We start from the raw sequence: 21,647 nt of genomic DNA on the forward strand, positions 1-21,647 counted from the left end.
AACAAATATTAAAGGGCAAAAGTTCCACTTTTATCCCAGAAAATAATTACTTGTGTGGCTTTATGCAAAGCATGAGCTCTTAGTGGTCAAAACAGAACTGCCTTAAAATATCTGGACCCAGGATAGTCAATACACCAGAAATGTGAATTCTGAAGAGTGATGAATGCATTGAGTTCTTAGAAAAGTGTGATATATGCATGAAATATTATTTTTACCTACGATACTGTTTCAAAGAATTTTGTAGCTCCTGAGATACATTACTTTTCTAGGAAGCAACCTTTACTGCATTGCTTTTATTTTTTTATTTCAAACATAATTTCTTTACTAAACATTTACTAAGCAACTACTGAGTGCTAGACACTGGGTATACAAAGATGTGTAGACACAGGCCCTGTCCTCAAGGAGCTCAAAGTCAGACTTAATTAGCATTTTCTCTACCATGAAAATTTTTAATGAAAACTTCTAAATGAGGGTTAGGGATTAAGTTTGTCACACTCTTCTACTCAACCATTATTTTTAGAAAATGTTCATTCTCAATTAGAAAAAGTGAGATCAATTTATACACAAACTTTGCAAATGCAGAAAAAAACATTGATTCAAGGAATGACAATAAAGAAGTTATTTTTCATGCCACTTCTTCATAGTCTAATTCTTAAATGAAAATATCACAAATTAGTAAAGCAAAATACTTTTATACTATTTTTAGACTCACTGTGTTAACCCATGGTGAATTTAAGAATTCATTTCCCTTCTCACATTTTAATGTAAGATATGATAAACATAGAAGAATATATCTAAAGTGATACAAGTTATAAAGCAGAAACTACTTATTCATAGTGCAATGTCACTTTTTGCTACATTTGGAGAAATCCTATAGCCAATCTATACTTTGTGTAAGTAACCAAACTTTAATTTAATACAGTAAATTGGGAAAAAAAAGTTTGAAAGTATAAAAACTAATTTCTACTTTCAAAATTTAGATTCACACTTAGTTCTGGATCTCTAATGTTAGAATGTTTTTGGAAGGACACAAAATGTATTTAGGAAAAAATATTACATTAATCCCTCCAGCATCCCTATAAGGTGAGACATATCATCCATGTTTTACAGATTGGGTAACTTCTTTATTCAAATTTGGCCATGATACACAATAACAAATAAAGCTGGGAATAGAACCTAGGGCATCTGATTTCTACTCCAGTATCCTATCCATTAGTCATATTCTCTCATGGCTTTGGCATTTCTCATTGTCCTAAAATACAGTCCAGGATCACTTATTCTGCAAAGTACTAGCTCAGTTGTCAAGAAAACAAAGACAGAGAATTTAGAAAAAAAAAATTAGTAGTGTAATATCACAGAGTAATAACCCAGCATAAAAATAAGATTCCAAGTATAGAAAAAATATACCATATACATACTGCCTTCAGAATAAGTTGTGTAAGATTCAAATCTGTATGTAAAATAACATACTTCGTTTAGTACATTAATTTGATAATGTATTACACACAACTATACAGAAATTACACATTCATTGATGTAAAATACAGTTAAAGAAACTAAAAAGCCCTGCCCATTTGGTGAGATGCAACTCCTTTTACAATGCTGGTAGCAACAGACAGGCTTGGAATAATCTTTCTGGAAAGCCACCTGGTAAGAAGAATCAACAGCCTCAAAAGGTAAACAATCTCTTTGACCTGGTAATGCTACTTCTAGGAATCTATCACAGGAAATAATCTGAATTTTAGACTATTATGCTCCAAAATGATCATGAAGTCATTTTTTAATAGAGAAATATATAAATACTTTAAGATACCAAATGTAGGGAAACAGGGAGATAAACTATGTTATCTATTTAAAATGGAACATTATATAGTCATTAAATATTTTCATGATGTAGAAATATATGAGTCAATGTCATGTGCAATGAGATATAAAACTCTGTGTACAGTATGATTTCAACAATGTAAAAATATATCGAACATCTAAATGGTAATCTGTGGCAATGTTAGTGGTAATTATCCCTGAATAACAGCATTTTAGATGTATATTTCCTCTTTAAAACTTCCTGTGTTTCCAGATTTTCTAAATTGAAGATTTATTATTTTTGTTATTAAATGGTATTAAATGTTATTTTAAAAACAAAGGTCTATGGGATGCCTGGGTAGCTCAGACGGTTAAGCGTCTGCCTTCGGCTCAGGTCATGATCCCAGGGTCCTGGGATCAAGTCCCACATCAGGCTCCTTGCTCAGCAGGGAGCCTGCATCTCCCTCTGCCTGCCTCTCTCTCTCTCTCTCTCTCTGACAAATAAATAAAATCTTTAAAAAACAAACAAACAAAAAAACAAAGGTCTATCATCTATTTTGGTCAAATTTACTCATATACATAAGTATAAGGCTTGAATAAAGAAAAGAGAGTAAAAGAGATAAGGATAAAATAACAATAAAGGACAGACAAAAAACAATACAGGGAAAAAACGTGGAAAGGAATCAAGTATAATGAGGACACAAAAGAAAATCCTCCCATCATGACAAAGCAAGTGCAATCTCTCATGCTTCAACAACAAAAAAGTTGCACCCTTTCAATCTCAGCCTCTAAGAGGATGTTTACACAAATACATATCACCTTCTATTTGTTAAAATAGTCCTCAAGACACATTTTTATAGATAGGCATTTATAGGTAAAACATATTGATGGGGGAGGATAAAGGAATATGGCTTATATATCACCTTCAGTTCTAAACTCAAGCATAAAAGAAAGAACAAAGAAAAAAACACTTTCCCAAGAAGGGTTCCACACATATTTCATTCAGTTAAAAATTCTTCCTCAAGTTCTAATACCTTCTCACTGATTCCACAGTAAATAATTAGGACAAGCCTTAGACCTTGCCTTAAAATTTGTAGAGCAACACAAGAATCTTTACAAGATAAATGCAAAAACAGCCACAATAAAACAAATTAACAATCTAATAATCAGAACAGAACTTTAACTAGTTGTAGTGTGATGACATCATTTTAACAGTCAATAATTAGTATAAAAGATATGAAACCAGTCTAATTTTAAATAATCTATGTTGACATGACCATGTATACATACATAAATATAGAGAGAAATGTAACTAGTCCAAACTCCAGATATGGTCAAAATCACCTATTTAACACTAGCATTAGTTGGAACTCTCTACTGCTGTTCAGTCTTTGGAATCTATGGTAATTATTCACTGAGTGTCTCCTATATATAAGTCACTATGCAAGGTATTGTAGATAAAACAGAAACAAATGAGACAGTCTTTGCCTTGGAGGACCTTAAAGAGAAGAGGAATGCTTATTAACCTCAATGATTCATTCATTCAAATACTAAGTTATTAATTCATATCAAACCATTACTGGAGATACACTGTGTGTGGCATTTGTTCATGGTGTTAATGAACTGATGATTAAGAAGACAGTGCTGAAATTCAAAGATGAAAATATAAATTTAAGGAGTTCACAATATGCAATGTAGGCAAAAACCATACAGATTTATTCAATAAATACATACTGACCATCACATATGTGCCAGGCAGTCTTAACTCTGAGGATATAGGGGTACACCAAGTAGACCACAGGCTCTACTGAGGAGGTCTTTATTGTCTAGTAACTTAAGTAGAAAGGGAACAGCATATAGTCATATGGGAACACAGGAGGACCCAACTCAAGATGTTTAGAAAGGCTTCCTGGAAGGAAGAAAGTCTAAGACAAAACCTGAAGGATAAACAGGGTTTAAGGAACATAGAAAAAAGCTCAGGCAAGGTTTGACAGGTGAGGGACAATGTTCCAGGTTGAGGGCATAGCACCTGTGAAGACTCAGTGAAGGGAGACAATAAAAGGTTTGTATTTAATTCAGCAAAGTGAAATCACTGAGAGGTTTTACTGGGGAGTAACATGCTTATATTTGCGAAGAAAGTAGAAAAAAGTAGAAGAAAGGGAAGCAAGACTGGAGAAAAAGTGCTGTTGGTATGATCTGGGTGAAGAGGATGATAGTCTAAACAAGTAAAGAGACAGTGGGAATTGTGGGGGAAAGGATAAGTTTCAGAAATATTTTAGCAGTTAGAATCAACAGGATGTGTTAATGGACAAGAAGGAGGGAATCAGAAAGTGAAAGGGATCAAGAAAGAAGGCTAATTTTCTAGCTTAATTAGGTATTTGGATTTATGGCAGTGTCCATATCCCAAGGTGGAGAATAAAGGAGGAACACACATGTTGTTGTTCTTTTATTTTAGTTAGTATTTTAGTTAGTATTAATTTCACTTACAATTTTTACACTGTTTATAATAGGTGGGTGTTTGTTTTTTTAACCCCTAATAGAATAAAAGAATACTATCTAAATGTACTTTTCTCTTATAATCCTTGATTTTTTTCTAAATATTTTTATTTTTTTTAAATTCAATTTAATTAACATATAGTGTCTTATTAGTTTCAGAGGTAATTTAGTGATTCATCAATTGCATATAACACCCAGTGCTCACTACATCACATGCCCTCCTTAGTGCCCATCACCAAGTTATCCCATCCCCCGACTCAGCTCCCATCGAGCAACCCTGTTTGTTTCCTATAGTTAAGAGTCTCTTACGGTTTGTCTTCCTCTACGATTTCTTCTTATTTTTCCTTCCCTTCCCCTATGTTCATCTCTTTTGTTTCTTTAATTCCACAACTTGGTGAAATCATATGGTATTCATCTTTTCTGATGGACTTATTTTTTTTCTTATACCCCCTGAATGATTTGAAGACAACTTTACCTTGTCTAACATTTCTCTTTTCAGCTTTCAAATATTTCATTGAATGAAATTTAATTTTCATCAAATGAGAGAATGCATGCAAAACACTTAAAGTGGTTCCTGATCCACTGAACATGATCAATACAAATTGTTATCATTATTAATTAGCAGAATACTTTAGCATTCCTAACATTATTCTTAGAAGTCTGTGCCATTCTCGGGGCGGCTGGGTGGCTTAGTTGTTAAGCGGCTGCCTTCGGCTCAGGTCATGATCCCAGAGTCCTGGGATCGAGTCCCACATCGGGCTCCCTGCTCAGCGGGAAGCCTGCTTCTCCCTCTCCCACTCCCCCTGCTTGTGTTCCTGCTCTCGCTGTCTCTGTCTCTGTCAAAGAAATAGATAAAATCTTAAAAAAAAAAAAAAAAAGTCTGTGCCATTCTCATTCTATAACCCCTTAAAAGTAAAGTTTGGGGAGAATGTAAAAAAAGTCATTAAAACTCCCACCATACCAGAAAATAGTTTTTATATCTGTCATATAATCTTTGCTTGTATGCTTAAATTTTACATACTTGAAAACATACATATCACATGTAATTGTGGTGATACGATGGACCATAGTATCAGAATATATTCACTGTTCTACACAACCATCGTATCAGAAGAATGTATTCACTGTTCTACACAACCTAAAGAAGTCATTATAATGGCTACCTAATATTCTCCTAAGTGTCTCGCCAATAATTTAAGCATTCTCCTCCCTGGACTAAGGTTACCACCCATGCCGATTTTCCATTCGTATGAACAATTATTCAAGGAATCACTTTTATATTCTTTTGCATAAATTCCTTAGGATAAATTCTCCGAAGTACTATTTACCAGGAGTCAAAGGGTACAGGCATTTTGTATATTCTGTCAAATTGAATTTCAAACAGGTTGAACACTACCAGGACAATAATTTAAAAATTTCGTTGTATTAGGTCATGTCACATTTGTTACTTCCCATTGAATAGTGAAAAACGAGACCTCATGTTCAGAAACTTACGTTAATCGAATGGTATGTTAATTTTTCCCTGTTTTACTGATTTTATTTCCACTTATCTGTATTCTCTGTATCTACTGCATATTTATCTCTCCAGCCCAAAATGTTTCCACCATAACCCAGGCAGTCCTTACATATTAACAATATAAATCCCTTGTGTGATAAACTTATATTTTTCTCAGTTTTGTCATATTTTTCACAGAGCTTAGCTTTCATTTATTCAAAGGAGTAAATCTTTTATTTATAACTTCATTTACTGCAAAACATAAAAGTTATTACAATGGAGACTTAAACAAAATGCCAAGATAGAGTAATTCATCTCAAATGAAAGAACAAAATAGGTCCATAGCCAGAGATCTAAGTGAAACATAAAAATAAAATGCCTGATGGAGAATTTAAAGCAACAATCATAAGGATACTTGCTGGGCTTCAGAAACAAATAGAAGACTTCAGGGAAACCCTTACCAAAGAGATAAAAGAGTTAAAAAAAAGAATCAGAGATGAAGAATGTAATAAATGAGATTGGAAATAAGCTTCATGCAAAGAAGAGCAAGCTTGAAAAAGCAGAAAAACAAATTAGTGATACTGAAGAAAAAAAAATGAAGCTGAACAAAACAAAGAATTACGCCACAAAAGACAAAACTTGGGAAATTCAGTGACTCCATCAAATGTAATAACATTCGTAATATAAAAGGCCCAGAAGAGGCAGAGGATTCCAACATGATGGAGGAGTAGGACACCTCAATTTCTTCTGGTCCAAGGAATTAAGCTAGACAGCTATCAAACCATTCTCAATACCTGCGAACTCACCCAGAGATCAAAGAAAATAATAGCTGCAACTCTACAAATAGGCGAACATTTTCCACAAGGTAGGAGGTGCGGGGAAGTGAATCCAAGGCCATATATGGGAAGATAAGACCACGGGAGAGAGGGAGCCTCCATCAGCTGGCTACCAGCAAGTGATATAACAGTGCTGCACAAAATCAGAACATTTAGAAGTCTGCTCCGCTGAAGGATGTCGCTCCAGTGGCTAAGTGGAGGTGGGGCAGGGAGACACAGAACAGTCACTGGGACAGTGTGGTCTCAGGATCTTCGGGGTCACAGAAAGACCGGGGGTACCTAAGTGCAGCAGAGCTCCCAGATAATAGAGTGGGGAAGCCAGTCACAAAGAGTGAGCAGAAAAGTGGATTCTCAGCTCGGGGTTGCTATAAACTGTAATCAGCAACACAGTCGGGCCACTACTCTTCCAGCAGAGCCCAACAAGTGGCTGAAACGGGGAGAGCCCCCTTCCTCCAGAGGAGGAGCGGCACGGGAGCGCACCTCAGAAGCCTGCTGGGTTTGGAGACTCCAAACGGGGTGGAATGCTTGGTTACAGGCTGGGTGAGCAAAGAGTGCGGTCAGAGATGAGGGAGACAGGAATGATAGACTGCATTTCTGGGTGGGGCTCACAGAGGAGTGGGGCCCCGAGATATGGGCTCCAGGGCCAAAGATTGGGAGGCCTCCATTTTCATTCTCATCCTCTAAAGCTGCACAGAAAGCTTTCAGGGAACAAAAGCCACACAGACCAAACAGGAGCAAATTAATTAGCCTGGCCCCAGGAAAGGGAGGAGCAATTACACCTGGGGCAAAGACATTTGAGTATCAACCCAACAGGCCCCTCCCCCAGAAGATGCACAATACTGTAGAGTTTGGTACAAGCAGAGTTGGAGACAGATTGACCTGGAGAATCTGTTGGGGGGGGCACGTGACACCAGCTCTGAGCCAGAGATCCCTGCCCAACCATGTTTGCTCTGACCCTCTAAAGAAAATCAGAAAGATGCCAGGGAACAAAAAACATGGAGCCAACGAGATCACATTAAGCCCATCCCCCTGACTAGGGGTGGGGCAACTCCACCCAGGCAGACACCTGAGAAGCTGAGCAGAAGGCCCCTCAGCCCGCAGACAGACTAAAAGAACAGGTGAATAAGCTTAAGCTTATCTACCACAGGACTGTAAAACTCCCAACACCAGGGGAAAATAATATAGGGAGCTCCAGGTATTCCTTCACAACTGGCTTATACTTCAGGCTAAAATTGACATTTCTTTTCTAGTTTCCCTCCTTATTTTTTTAACCATGATCCTGTTTCAAATAAATTCATATCTCCCAACCTATGTTTTTAAGTAGCTTCTTAACTTTTTCTTTTTCACATATGTTGTATAGATTTATGCCACGTTAGCCCATTTGTCAAACTATATACATTTATCTTGATATATATGTAAGTTCTGATTTTGTTGAAATTTTCGGATATACAGTCTTCTAACACACAAATCAAAAATCAAGTAAGAACAGGCAGATCGTGCAGCTGTGTGAACCCTGAGAGATTATAATCTCTCTCCCCAACCCCTTTATTTTTTTCTTTTTCTCTTTTTTCTTTCTTTTTTATTGTTGTGGATCATCTTGGATTTCTTGGCTTTATCTCTGGTAGCTTTTGACTACTTTGGATTTTTTCTTAGGTGTATCTTGCTTGGGTCATGGTTGATATTTTGGACTCTGTACATTCCCTCAACCATCCGTCAACAGAATGACTAGGAGGAGGAACTCCCAACAAAGAAAAAAACCAGAGACAATGGCCGCTGCCACAGAAATAATGGATATGGATATAAGCAAGATGTCAGAGATAAACTTCATGGTAGCAATTATGAAGTCAATAGCTAGGCTTGAGAACACCATTAGTGACAATATAGAATCTCTAAGGGCAGAAATGAGATCTAATCAGGCCAAACTTAAAAATGCTATGAATGAGATCCAGTCTAAACTGGATACTCTAACAGCCAGGGTAAATTAGGCAGAAGAACCAATTAGTGATCTAGAAGATAAGCTCATAGAAAGGACAAAGCCTAGGAGGATAGAGATAGGCAGGTAGAAGTCCATGAGAACAGACAGAGAGAGATCAATGAAGCCATTAAACATTCCAATGTCAGAATCATCAGGATCCCTGAGGGAGTGGAGAGAGAGAGAAATAGAAGGTACCTTTGAGCAAATCATACCTAAGAATGTCCCTAATCTAGGGAAGGAAACAAGCATTCTTGTCTAAGAGGCAGAGAGGACCACTCCCAAGATCAATAAAAACAGACCAATGCCACAGCATTTAATAGTGAAACTTGCAAATCTTAGAGCCCAGGAAGCTATCCTGAAAGCAGCTAGGGGGAAGAGATTTCTTATGTACAAAAGAGGAACATCAGAATACCATCAGACCTATCCACAGAGATGTGGCAAACCAGAAAGGGCTGGCAAGACATATTCAGGGTAATAAATGAGAAAAACATGCAGCCAAGAATACTTTATCCAGCAAGACTGTCATTCAAATGGACGGAGAGACAAAGAGCTTCCAGGACGAACAGGAACTGAAAGAATATGTGACCACCAAGCCAGCCCTGCAAGAAATATTAAGGGGGATTCTATAAAAGAATAAAGACCCCAAGAGTAATATACACCAGATATTTACAAAGACATTTAACAGAAACAGGGACTTTATACGCAATATGATGGCATTAAATTCATATCTTTCAAAAGTTACTCTAAATGTGAATGGCTTAAATTTTCCCATGAAACAGCACAGGGTTTCAGATTGGATAAAAAGACAGGACTGATCCATATTCTATCTACAAAAGACTCATTTTGAACCTAAAGAGACCTCCAGATTGAAAGTGAGGGGATGTAAAACCATTTATCATGACAACAGACCTGGGTGGACAATTCTCATATCAGACAAATTAGATTTTAAACCAAAGACTGTAGTAAGAGATGTAGAGGGACACTATATCATTTTAAAGGGTCTATCCAACAAGAAAATTTATCAATTGTAAACATCTATGACCCCAAAATGGAAGCAGCCAAATACATAAACCAACTATTAACCAAAATAAAGAAACATATTGATAATCATACATTATTCATAGGAGACCTCAAAAATCCACTCTAAGCAATGGACAGATCATCTAAGCAGAATATCAGCAAAGAAACAAGAACTTTGAAAGACACATTGGACCAGATGGACTTCATAGATATATACAAAACATTCCATCCTAAAACAAGAAAACACTCATTCTTCTCAGGTACAGATGGAACTTTCTCCACAACAGACCACATACTGGGTCACAAATCAGGTGTCAACCATTACCAAAACACTGAGACTACTCCCTGCATATTATTAGACCACAATACTATGAAACTTGAACTCAAATACAAGAAGAAATTTGGAAGGAATTTGAGCACTTGGAAGTTAAAGAGCATCCTGCTAAAGAATGACTGGGTCCAACAGGAAATTAAAGAACTTAAACAATTTATAGAAACTAATGAGAATAAAAACACATCTGTCCAAAATCTATGGGATACTGCAAAGGTAGTCTTAAAGGGGAAATACATAGCCATCCAAGCCACTCTCAAAAAAGTAGAAAACTCCCAAATACACAAGCTAACCTCACACCCAAGGGAACTGGAGAAAGAACAGCAAATAAAACCTAAAACAAGCAGGAGAAGAGAAATTATTAAATAAAGAATAGAGTACACCTCCATGAACTAGAAACCAGAAAAACAGTAGAACAGATCAACGAAACTAGAAGCTGGTTCTTTAAGAATGAATAAGATCGATAAACCTATGGACAGACTTATCCAAAAGAGAAAGGACCCAAATTAATAAAATCATGAATGAAAGGGGAGAGATCACAACTAACACCAAGGAAATAGAAAGAATTATCAGAAATTATTACCAGCAACTACATGCCAACAAATTAAGCAACCTGGAAGAACTGGAAAACTTCCTGGAAACTTATAAACTACCAAGACTGAAACAAGAAGAAAGAGACAATCTGAATAGACCAATAACCAGTAAGGAAATTGAAGCAGTAATCTAAAATGTCTGAAAAAACAAGAGTGCAGGGCCAGATGGCTTGCCAGGGGAGTTCTATCAAACATTTAAAGAAGAAATCATACCTATTCTACTGAAACTGTTCCAAAAAAATAGAAATGGAAGGAAAACTTCCAAACTCATTCTCTAAGGCCAGCACTACCCTAATCCCAAAACCAGACAAAAAATGCATCAAAAAGGAGAATTACAGACCAATATCCCTGATGGAACATGGATGCCAAAATACTCACAAGATCTTAGCCAATAGGATCCAACAGTACATTAAAAGGATTATTCACCACGACCAGGTGGGGTTTAATCCTGGGATGCAAGGGTGGTTCAACATTCACAAATCAATCAGTGTGATAGATCACATTAACAAAAGAAGAGACAAGAACCATATGAACCTCTCAATTGATGCAGAAAAAGCATTTGACAAAATACAGCATCCTTTCCTGATTAAAACTTCAAAATATAGGGATAGAAGGAACATACCTCAATATCATAAAAGCCATGTATGAAAAGCCAACAGTGAATATCATTCTCAATAGGGAAAAACTGAGAGCTTTTCCCCTAAGGTCAGGAACATGACAGGGATGCCCACTCTCACCATTATTGTGCAACACAGTACTAGAAGTTCTAGCCTCAGCAATCAGACAACAAAAAGAAATAAAAGGCATTCAAATTGGCAAAGAAGAAGTCAAACTTCTTTCTTCGCAGATGACGTGATACTTTATGTAGAAAACCCAAAACACTCCACCCACAAATTGCTAGAACTCATACAGCAATTCAGTAATATGACAGGATACAAAATGAATGCACAGAAATCAGTTGCGTTACTATATAATAACAATGTAACTGAAGAAAGAGAAATTAAGAAATTGAGTCCATTTATAATAGCACCAAAAATCTTAAGATACCTAGGAATAAACCTAACCAAAGAGGTAAAGGATCTATACTCTGAAAACTACAGAACACTTTATGAAATAAATTGAGGAAGACACAAAGGAATGGAAAAACATTCCACACTCATGGATTGGAAGAATGAACACTGTGAAAATGTCTATGATGCCCAGCACAAATTACACTTTCAGTGCAATCCCTATCAAAATACCATCAACATTTTTCACAAAGCTGAAGCGAACAAACCTAAAATTCCTATGGAACCAGAAAAGTCCCCAAATCACCACGGGATTGTTGAAAAAGAAAACCAAAGCTGGGGGCATCACAATGCCTGACTTGAAGCTATATTACAAAGCTGTAATTATCAAGACAGCATGGTATTGGCATAAAAACAGACACACAGACCGGGGAACAGAATAGAGACCCCAGGGACGCCTGGGTGGCTCAGTCGTTTTAGCATCTGCCTTCGGCTCAGGTCATAATCCCAGGGTCCTGGGATCGAGCCCCACATCGGGCTCCCTGCTCTATGCAAGGCTTGCTTCTCCCTCTCCCACTCCCCCTGCTTGTGCTCCCTCTCTGTGTCTCTCTCTGTCAAATAAATCAATAAAAAAATCTTAAAAAAAAAAAAAAGGAATAGAGACCCCAGAAATGGACCCTCAACTCTATGGTCGACTAATCTTTGACAAATCAGGAAAAAATATCCAATGGAGAAAAGACAGTCTCTTCAATAAATAGTACTGGGAAAATTGGACAGCCACATGCAGAAGAACGATACTGGACCATTTTCGTACACCATATACAAAGATAAACTCGAAATGGATGAAAGACCTCAATGTGAGACAGGAATCCATCAAAATCCTAGAGGAGAACATAAGCAGTAACCTCTTCGACACTGGCCACAGCAACTTCTTTCAAGACAAGTCTCCAAAGGCAAGGGAAACAAAAGCAAAAATGAACTTTTGGGACTTCATCAAGATAATAACCTTCTGCACAGCAAAGGAAACAGTCAACAAAATTAAGAGGCAACACACAGAATGGGAGAAGATATTTGGGAATGGCATTACATATAAAAGGCTGGTATCCAAGATCTATAAAGAACTTCTCAAACTCAACACTGAAAAATCCAATAATCCAGTCAAGAAATGGGCAGAAGAAATGAACACACACTTCTTCAAAGACATAGAAATGACCAACAGACACATGAAAAAAATGCTCAATATCACCAACCATCAGGGAAATACAAATCAAAACCACAATTACATACCACCTTACACCAGCTAGAATGGCCAAAATTAACAAGACAGGAAACAACAAGTGTTGGCGAGGATGTGGAGAAAGGGGAACTGCTGGGGGGAATACAAGCTGATCCATTCACTCTAAAAAAAGTATGCAGGTTGCTCAAGACATTAAAAATAGAGCTACCCTACAACTCAGCAATTGCACTACTAGGTATTTACCCCAAGGATACAGACGTAGTGAAAAGAAGGGGCACATGGACCCCAATGTTCATAGCAGCAATGTCCATGATAGCCAAACTGTGGAAGGAGCCAAGATGCCCTTCATGAAGGGATAAGAAGATGTGGTTCATTTATACAATGGAATATTACTCAGCCATCAGAAAGGATGAATACCCACCATTTGCACTGACGTGGATGGAAGTGCAGGGGATTACGCTAAGTGAAATAAGTCAGTCAGAGAAAGACAATTCTCATATGGCTTCACTCATATGTGGATCATAAGAAATAGCACGGAGGACCACAGGGGAAGTGAGGGAAAACGGATGGGAAAAAATCAGATAGGGAGACAAACCATGAGAGACTCTGGACTCCAGGAACCAAACTGAGGGCTACAGAAGGGAGGGGGCTGTGGGGATGGGGTAACCAGGTGATGGGTATGAAGGAGGGCACATGTGGTGATGAGCACTGGGTGTTATATGCAACTAATGAATCATTGCACACTACATCAAAATCTAATCATGTTCTATATGCTTGCTAATTGAACAAAATAATAAAAAAACATAAATAAATAAATAAAAGTCCATGAAGAAGAAGAGAGAAAAGGGTACAGAAAAAAATATAGGAAAATATCATAGATAAAAACATTCCTAATCTGGGAAAGAAAAAGATACCCAGATCCAGGAGGCAAAGAGAACTCCCACCAAAATCAACAAAACCAGACCAACAACAAGACATACTGAAATGAAATTTGCAAATATGGTGATAAAGAAAATATTCTAAAAGCAGCAGGACAGAAGAAATCCGAAACTTATAAAGGAAGACCCATAAGTCTAGCTGCAGATCTCTCCCCAGAAACATGGCAAGCTAGAAGGGAGTGGCATGATATATTCAACTTGCTGAATGGGAAAAAATTTTCAGCCAAGAATACTCTATACAGCAAGGCTATCATTCAAAACATAAGGAGAGAGAAAGAGTTTCCCAGACAAACAGATACTAAAGGAGTTTGTGAAGACTAAACCAGCCCTGGAAGAAATATTAAAGGGGACTCTCTGAGGGGAAAGGAAAACTGAAAAGTGACAAAGACAAGAAAAGAATGAAGGAAAAACTCCAGAAAGAATGAAAAAACACCTAATAAAATGGCACTAAATACTTATCTCTCAAAACTCACAAGAATGTAAATGGACTAAATGCTCCAATCAAGAGACATAGGGTGTCAGAATGGATAAAAATACAACACCCATCTATATGCTGCTTAAAGACCAAAGGATACCTGAAGATTGGAAGTGAGGGGATAGAGAAATAATTATCATGTAAAAGGATGTCAAAAGAATCCCATGGTAGCAATACATATATGGGAAAATCTAGACTTTAAAATAAAGACTGTAACAAGAGACAAAGGGCACTGTATCATAATAAAGGTGACAAAAGAACAAGAAGTTCAAAGACCTGTAAATACTTATGCCCCCAAAATGGAAGCACCCAAATACATAAAACAGTTAATAATAACATAAAGTAACTCAACGATAATAATAACATAATACTAGGGGACATTAACACCCCACTTATATCAATGGACAGATGACGTAAGCAGAATATCAACAAAGAAACAATGGCTTTGAATGACTCACTGAACTAGATGGACTTAACTGATATATTCAGAACATGGCACCCTAAAACAGCAGAATACACATTTTTTTCCAGTGTACATGGGAAATTCTCCAAAACAGATCACATACTAGGTCACAAATCAGGCCTCATAAAGTACAAAAATATTTTAATCATACCATGCATACATTCTGACCACAATGCTATGAAACTTGAAGTTAACCACAAGAAAGCACTTGGAAAAAACACAAATACATGGAGGTTAAACAACATGGTACTAAAAAATGAATCAGTCAACCACGAAATCAAAGAAGAAATTTTTAAAAATACATGGAAACACATTAAAATGAAAACAAAGGGGTGCCTGGGTAGCTTAGTCAGTTAAGCGTCTACCTAAGGCTCAGGTCATGATCCCAGAGTCCTGTGATTGTGCCCTACATCAGACACCCTGCTCAGCAGAGAGTCTGCTTCTCCCTTTCCCTCTGCCGATCTCCCTGATCATTCCCTCTTTCTCTCTCTTAAATAAACAAAATCTTAGAGAAAAAAAGAAAATGAAAACACAATGGTCCAAAATCTTTCGAATGCAACAAAACTGGTCCTAGGAGGGAATTCTCAAGCAATACTGAACTACCTTAAGAAGCAAGAAAAATCTCAAATAAACAACCTAACCTTACACCTAAAGGAGCTACAAAAAGAACAAAGGAAGCCTAAAGCCAGCAAAAGGAAGGCAATAGAAAAGATCAGAACAGAAATAATGATACAGACAGTAAAAAACAAAACAAAACAAAACAGGTCACTAAAACCAGGAGTCGGTTTTTTGAAAAAATTAATAAAATTAATAAAACTCTAGCCAGACTTATCAAAAAGAAAAGAGGGGCACCTGGTGGCTCAGTCGGTTAAGCATCTGCCTAGAGCTCAGGTCCTGATCTCAGGATCCTGGGATCGAGCCCCGCCTCTGGCTACCTGCTCAGTTGGTGGTCTCCTTCTCCCTCTTCCTCTGCCCTGCCCTCCCCACTTGTGTGTGTGCTCTCTCTCTCTCTCTAATAAATAAAATCTTAAAACAAAGAAAAGAGAAAGGACCCAAATAAAATCACAAATGAGAGTGGAGAAAAAACAACCAACACTACAGAAATAAAAACAATTTTAAGAGATTATTATGAGAAACTACATACAAACAAGTTGAACAAACTGGAAGAAATAGATAAATTCCTAGACACATATAAACTACCAAAACTGAACCAGGAAAATATACAAAACTTGAAGAGACTGATAGCCAGCAAAGAAACTGAATATAACCAAATATTAAGAATTAATACCTATTAATACCTAGCCATTTCAAGCTATTCCAAAAAAATTAAAATGGAAGGGAAATTTCCAAACATATTCTGAGGCCAATATTACCCTGATACCAAAACCAGAGAGACTCCACAATAAAAGACAACCATAGGCCAATATCCCTGGTGAACATGGATGCAAAAATTCTCCATAAAAACTAGCAAACCAGGGCGCCTGGGTGGCTCAGATGGTTAAGTGTCTGCCTTCGGCTCAGGTCATGATCCCAGGGTCCTGGGATCGAGTCCCACATCGGGCTCCCGGCTCAGCAGGGACCCTGCTTCTCCCTCTGACCCTCTCCCCTCTCATGCTGTTTCTCTCTCGCTCGCTCTCTAAAAAATAAATTAAAAAAATCTTTAAAAAAAAAAAAAAACTAGCAAACCAAATCCCACAGTATATTAAAAGAATTACTATGAACAAGTGGGATTTATTGCTGCATTGCAAAAGTGGATCAATATTCACATATTAATCAATGTGATGCACCACATTAATAAATGAAAGAATAGGAAACATATGATCCTGTCAGTAGATGCAGATAAACCCTTTGACAAAGTATAACATCCATTTATAAAAAAACTCTCGGGGTGCCTCAGTAGTTTAAGCATCTGACTCCAACTCAAGTCATATCTCATGGTCCTGGGATGAAGCCCCACGTCAGCGGTGAGTCTGTTTCTCCTGCCCCCCTCCCCCTAATCCCCCCTTGTGTGTGCTCACTCTCTCAAATAAATAAAATCATTAAAAAAAAACTCTCAACAAAATAGGCGTAGAGAGACAATATCTCAACATAGTAACTACCATATACAAAAAACCCACAGCTAATATCATCCTCAATGAGGAATAACTGAGAACTTTTCCTCTACGTTGCAGAACAAGACAGGGATGTCCACTCTCACTACGGTTATTAACAAAACACTGGAAAGCCTAGGCACACCAATCAGACAACAGAAAGAGACAAAAGGCATCCAGATCTGTAAGAAAGAAGTCAAATATTCACTATTTGCAGATGACATGTTACTCTCCATAGAAAACCGGAAAGACTTCACCAAAAAATTACAAAACTGATAAATTCAGTAAAACTTGCAGGATATAAAAACAATGTACAGAAATCTGTTGCATTTCTATACACCAATAATTAAGCAGCAGAAAGAGAAATCAAGGAATCATTCCCATTTATAATTGTACCAAAAACTATAAGATACTAGGAATAAACTGAACCAAAGAGGTAAAAGTTCTGTACTCTCTAAACTATAGAACACTTATGAAAGAAATTGAAGATGACCGAAAGAAATGGAAGAACATTCCATGTTCATGGATTGGAAGAATAAAATTGTTAAAATACCTATACTGCCCAGAGCAATCTACACATTTAATGCAACCCTATCAAAATGCCACGAGCATTTTTCAGAGAGCTAGAACAATCATAACATTTGTATGAAACCACAAAAGATCCCGAATAGACAAAGCAACCTAGAAAAAGAAAAGCAAAACTGGAGGCCTCACAATTCTGGACTTCAAGTTACATTACAAAGCTGTAGTGATCAAAACAGTAGGGCACTGGCACAAAAATAGACACTCAGATTAACAGAACAGAATACAGAACCCAGAAATGTATGTACAACTCTATGGTCAACTGACCATTAACAAAGGTGGAAAGACTATTCAGTTGGAAAAAGTGTCTTCAACAAATGGTGCTGGGAAAACTGGACAGCAACACACAAAAGAAAGAAACTGGAACATTTTTTTATACCATATGCAAAACTAAATCAAAATGGATTAAAGACTTAAATTTGAGTCCTGAAACTTTAACAGTCCTAGAGGAGAACACAGGCTATAACCTATTTGACATCGGCCATAGCAACTTCTTTCTGGATACATCTCTTGAAGCAAGGGAAAGAAAAGCAAAAATAAACTATTGCAACTTCATCAAAATAAAACGCTTCTGCACAGTGAAGGAATCAACAAAACTAAAGGGCACCTACAGAATAGAAAAAGATGTTTGTAAATGACAAACCTGATAAAAGGTAAGTTTCCAAAATCTATAAAGAACTTCTAAAAATCAACACTTAAAAAATAAATAATCCAGTTAAGAAATAGGCAGAAGACATGAATAGACATTTTTTCAAGGAAGACATACAGGTGGCCAACAAGCACATGAAAAGATACTCAACATCACTCATCATCAGAAAAACACAAATCAGGGGCGCCTGGGTGGCTTAGTCGTTAAGCGTCTGCCTTCGGCTCAGGTCATGATCCCAGGGTCCTGGAATCAAGCCCCGCATCGGGCTCCCTGCTCAGTGGGAAGCCTGCTTCTCCCTCTCCCACTCCCCCTGCTTGTGTTCTCTCTCTCACTGTCTCTCTCTCTGTCAAATAAATAAAGAAAATCTTTTAAAAAAAAGGAAGAAAAAAAAAAGAAAAACACAAATCAAAACTACAATGAAATATCACCTCACACCTGTCAGAATGGCTAAAATTAACTACACAAGAACAACAGGTGTTGGTGAGGAGGTGGAGAAGGGGAACCCTACTGCACTACTGGTGGGGATGCAAACGGGTGCAGCCACTCTGGAAAACAGTATGGAGGTCCCTCAGAAAGTTAAAAATAAAACCACCCTACAGTTGCACTACTAGGTATTTACCCAAAGAATACAAAACTACTAACTTGAAGAGATACATACAACCCTATCCTACGTTTACAGCAGCATTTTCTACAGTAATCAAATTATGGAAACAGCCCAAGTGTCCAATGACTGATGAATGGATAAATAAGATGTGGTATGTATGTATATAATGGAATATTACTCAGCCATCAAGAAGAATGAAATCTTGCCATTGGCAACATGGATGGAGCTAAAGAATATTCTGCTAAGTGAAATAAGTCAAAGACAAATACTGTATGATTCCACTCATATGTGGAACTAAAAAAACAAATAAGCATAGGGAAAAGAGAGAGAGCAAAGCAAGAAACAGACTGTTAATTACAGAGAACAAACTTGATGGTTACCAGAGGGGAAGTCAGTGGGAGGATAGTTTGATTTTAAATCAGTGATGGGGATTAAAGAGTGCACTTGTTGTGATGAGCACTGGGTGTTGAATTACTGTACTGTACACCTGAATCCTATATTACACTGTATGTTAACTAACTTGAAATTAAATAAAAACTTAAAAATAAAGGCTTTACTTTGATATTTAATTTTAATCTCCATATTATTTAGATATATAGTAGGATATATAGACCTATTTTCCCCCCAGACTTATAGACAGATTGATAAATGATGTTATTTTATATTCTTACAAAATACTATTTCTTGCTTTTTACTATTTATCTACCAATTGATCAATTATATATTACTGTAATTTTTACTTACATTGTCTATATGAATCTATGTACTAATACCAGTATCTCTTTAAAAAAAATTTTTTTAAAGATTTTATTTATTTATTTGACAGAGAGAGATAGCAAGAGCAGGAACACAAGCAGGGGGATTCAGAGAGGGAGAAGCAGGCTTCCCAACAAGCAGGGATCCCGATGTGGGGCTTGATCCTAGGACCCTGAGATCATGACCTGAGCCGAAGGCAGACGCTTAACGACTGAGCCACTCAGGCACCCCTAAAAATTTTTTTTTAAATTTCTTATGGGATAATTCCCTGTCCCCATAATATTACCTCTGGTTCTCAAACTGGTATTTTATATTCTTGCACTTTCCTTTTCCATATTTATGACAATTTTGTTAAATTAAATGAATTCATTTAAAATGCTTATTTTTATTTCATTATAATTGTTAAATGTATCCAGTTTTAAAATTTTTTTATAACTTTATACCCTTTATTCACCCCATCCAGTATTATCTTTAGATTTATTTTTGTCTTTTCTGTAACTCTCAACATGGTATAGATTTATTTAAATAGATGTGTATATACACATGTCCTATTAAGATCATTCAAATCATCTTATACATTATAACTATTATAAAATGTCATCTTTTTCACTGTTTTTTTGAAGTGCTAAGCTACACATAAAAAATTTACCATTTTAATCATTTTATTGAGTTCTTTAGTTATTATTTTTATAAAGAAATGCTATTGAAGGGGCGCCTGGGTGGCTCAGTCGTTAAGCGTCTGCCTTCGACTCAGGTCATGGTCCCAGGGTCCTGGGATCGAGCCCCGCATCGGGCTCCCTGCTCACTGGGAAGCCTGCTTCTCCCTCTCCCACTACTCCCCTGCTTGTATTCCCTCTCTCGCTGTCTCTCTGTCAAATAAATAAATAAAATCTTTTTTAAAAAATGCTATTAAAAGCAGATCACTTTACTAAATAAATTAAAAATTTAATATTCAGGACACCTGGGTGGTTTAGTTGGTTAAGCATCTACATTTGGATCAGGTCATGATCCCAGGGTCCTGGAATCGAGTTCCGCACTGGGCTCCTTGCTCAGCGGAAAGCCTGCTTCTCCCTCTACCTGCCACTCTCCCTGCCTGTGTGCGCTCTCTATCTCTGACAAATAAATAAAATCTAAAAAAAATTAATAATCCATTCAGGTACACATTTAGCAAATGATCTTCTTTAACCTCCTGACTCTCAGAATTCCAACTTTCAAATGGAAGATGAGCCAAAAACAACACGTGACTCCAGACTCTAGTCCAGGGTTTTATTGTCTTTAGAGGCATTTTTCACCTTTTATTTGGTTGTATCAACCAATCCCCATGTCAGTCAACAGAATAAGAGAGAAATGGACATATCTTTCAGGTTACAGATGCATGTTTTATGTTCTTAGTATGTTCCATCAGGTTTATAAATGGCTACTTCCAGGGACTGACACCTGTAATCTACAGGTTCAGTTATATCCAGGAAACTTGAAATACTTAGGATCATCATCATTGCCTAGTGGTGTCTAGATTTAGCTTTGCTGTCCTAAGTCTAGAGACCAGTATAGTTAAGTTGAACATCCCCTGCTGGGACAAGAACTTGCCCTGAACCCTATCTAACCTGGCATCAGAACTTGCCTTGAACCCTAGCTAACTTGGCATCATGCTAACCTTTTCCCCTAGGAATTGATATAACACCCTACATTTTGAATCCCAATGTTTGGCAAGGGTTTTTGTTTCAAATCAAACTGCACTGCTGCCAAAGGTCTGCCTACCTAGATGATCAAGTAGCAGCATCCTAAATACCAGATCAGAAGACCTCTTGGATATTGTCAGTGGGCCAGATAAAATGTCACTTCCTCCCCATCTCTCTGAACTTCTATTTCACCTATGGCAACACCCCATGGGATTTAACCAAGTTCCCAAACTCTGACTAATGGTTGTCAATTCACTCCCTTTTTACTACTGACCATTACATAAGTAGTCACAGTAGGCCTCAAGACTGAAACAGCCCGTTATATAGCATAAATAACGAGTATCCACTGTGAATCAACTTCTCCAGTATCCTGGAATACAAAACTAAAGCTATGTAGATATGTACTTCAAGGGAATCAAATGAGAATAGTCATTTACCTGATATACTATTAAATACATTTGTATTTATTCATCAAAGGTTTTTTCACTAGTATATAAAAAAATATGTACATGCATATACTTCGCTTCAAACATTTACTTTAACATTATAATCACTTTAATAGGAGGAGAAGTTTACATCTGCTTTTTATATTAGCATGCATATGGTTGACTCCCTCTA

General features: G+C 37.1%; 1 protein-coding gene across 3 annotated transcripts in view; it reads right to left on the reverse strand.

The window, feature by feature from the left end:
• LOC102749978 (protein diaphanous homolog 2-like) overlaps positions 1-21,647 on the reverse strand; it is a 234,900-nt gene that overhangs the window by 38,285 nt on the left and 174,968 nt on the right. The window contains exon 6 of one of the 3 annotated variants that reach the window (XM_081808546.1): positions 4,030-5,135. The exons of the other annotated variants lie outside the window; for them this stretch is intronic. Coding sequence (XP_081664672.1) covers positions 5,067-5,135 — 69 coding nt within the window. The 3' untranslated portion in view covers positions 4,030-5,066. Of the gene's footprint in view, positions 1-4,029; positions 5,136-21,647 lie in introns of those variants that run through there. 3 annotated transcript variants of the gene reach the window in all.

Source organism: Leptonychotes weddellii, chromosome X, assembly GCF_054177405.1.
Source record: "Leptonychotes weddellii isolate Sample4059 chromosome X, ASM5417740v2, whole genome shotgun sequence".
Classification (NCBI taxonomy): Eukaryota; Metazoa; Chordata; class Mammalia; order Carnivora; family Phocidae; genus Leptonychotes; species Leptonychotes weddellii.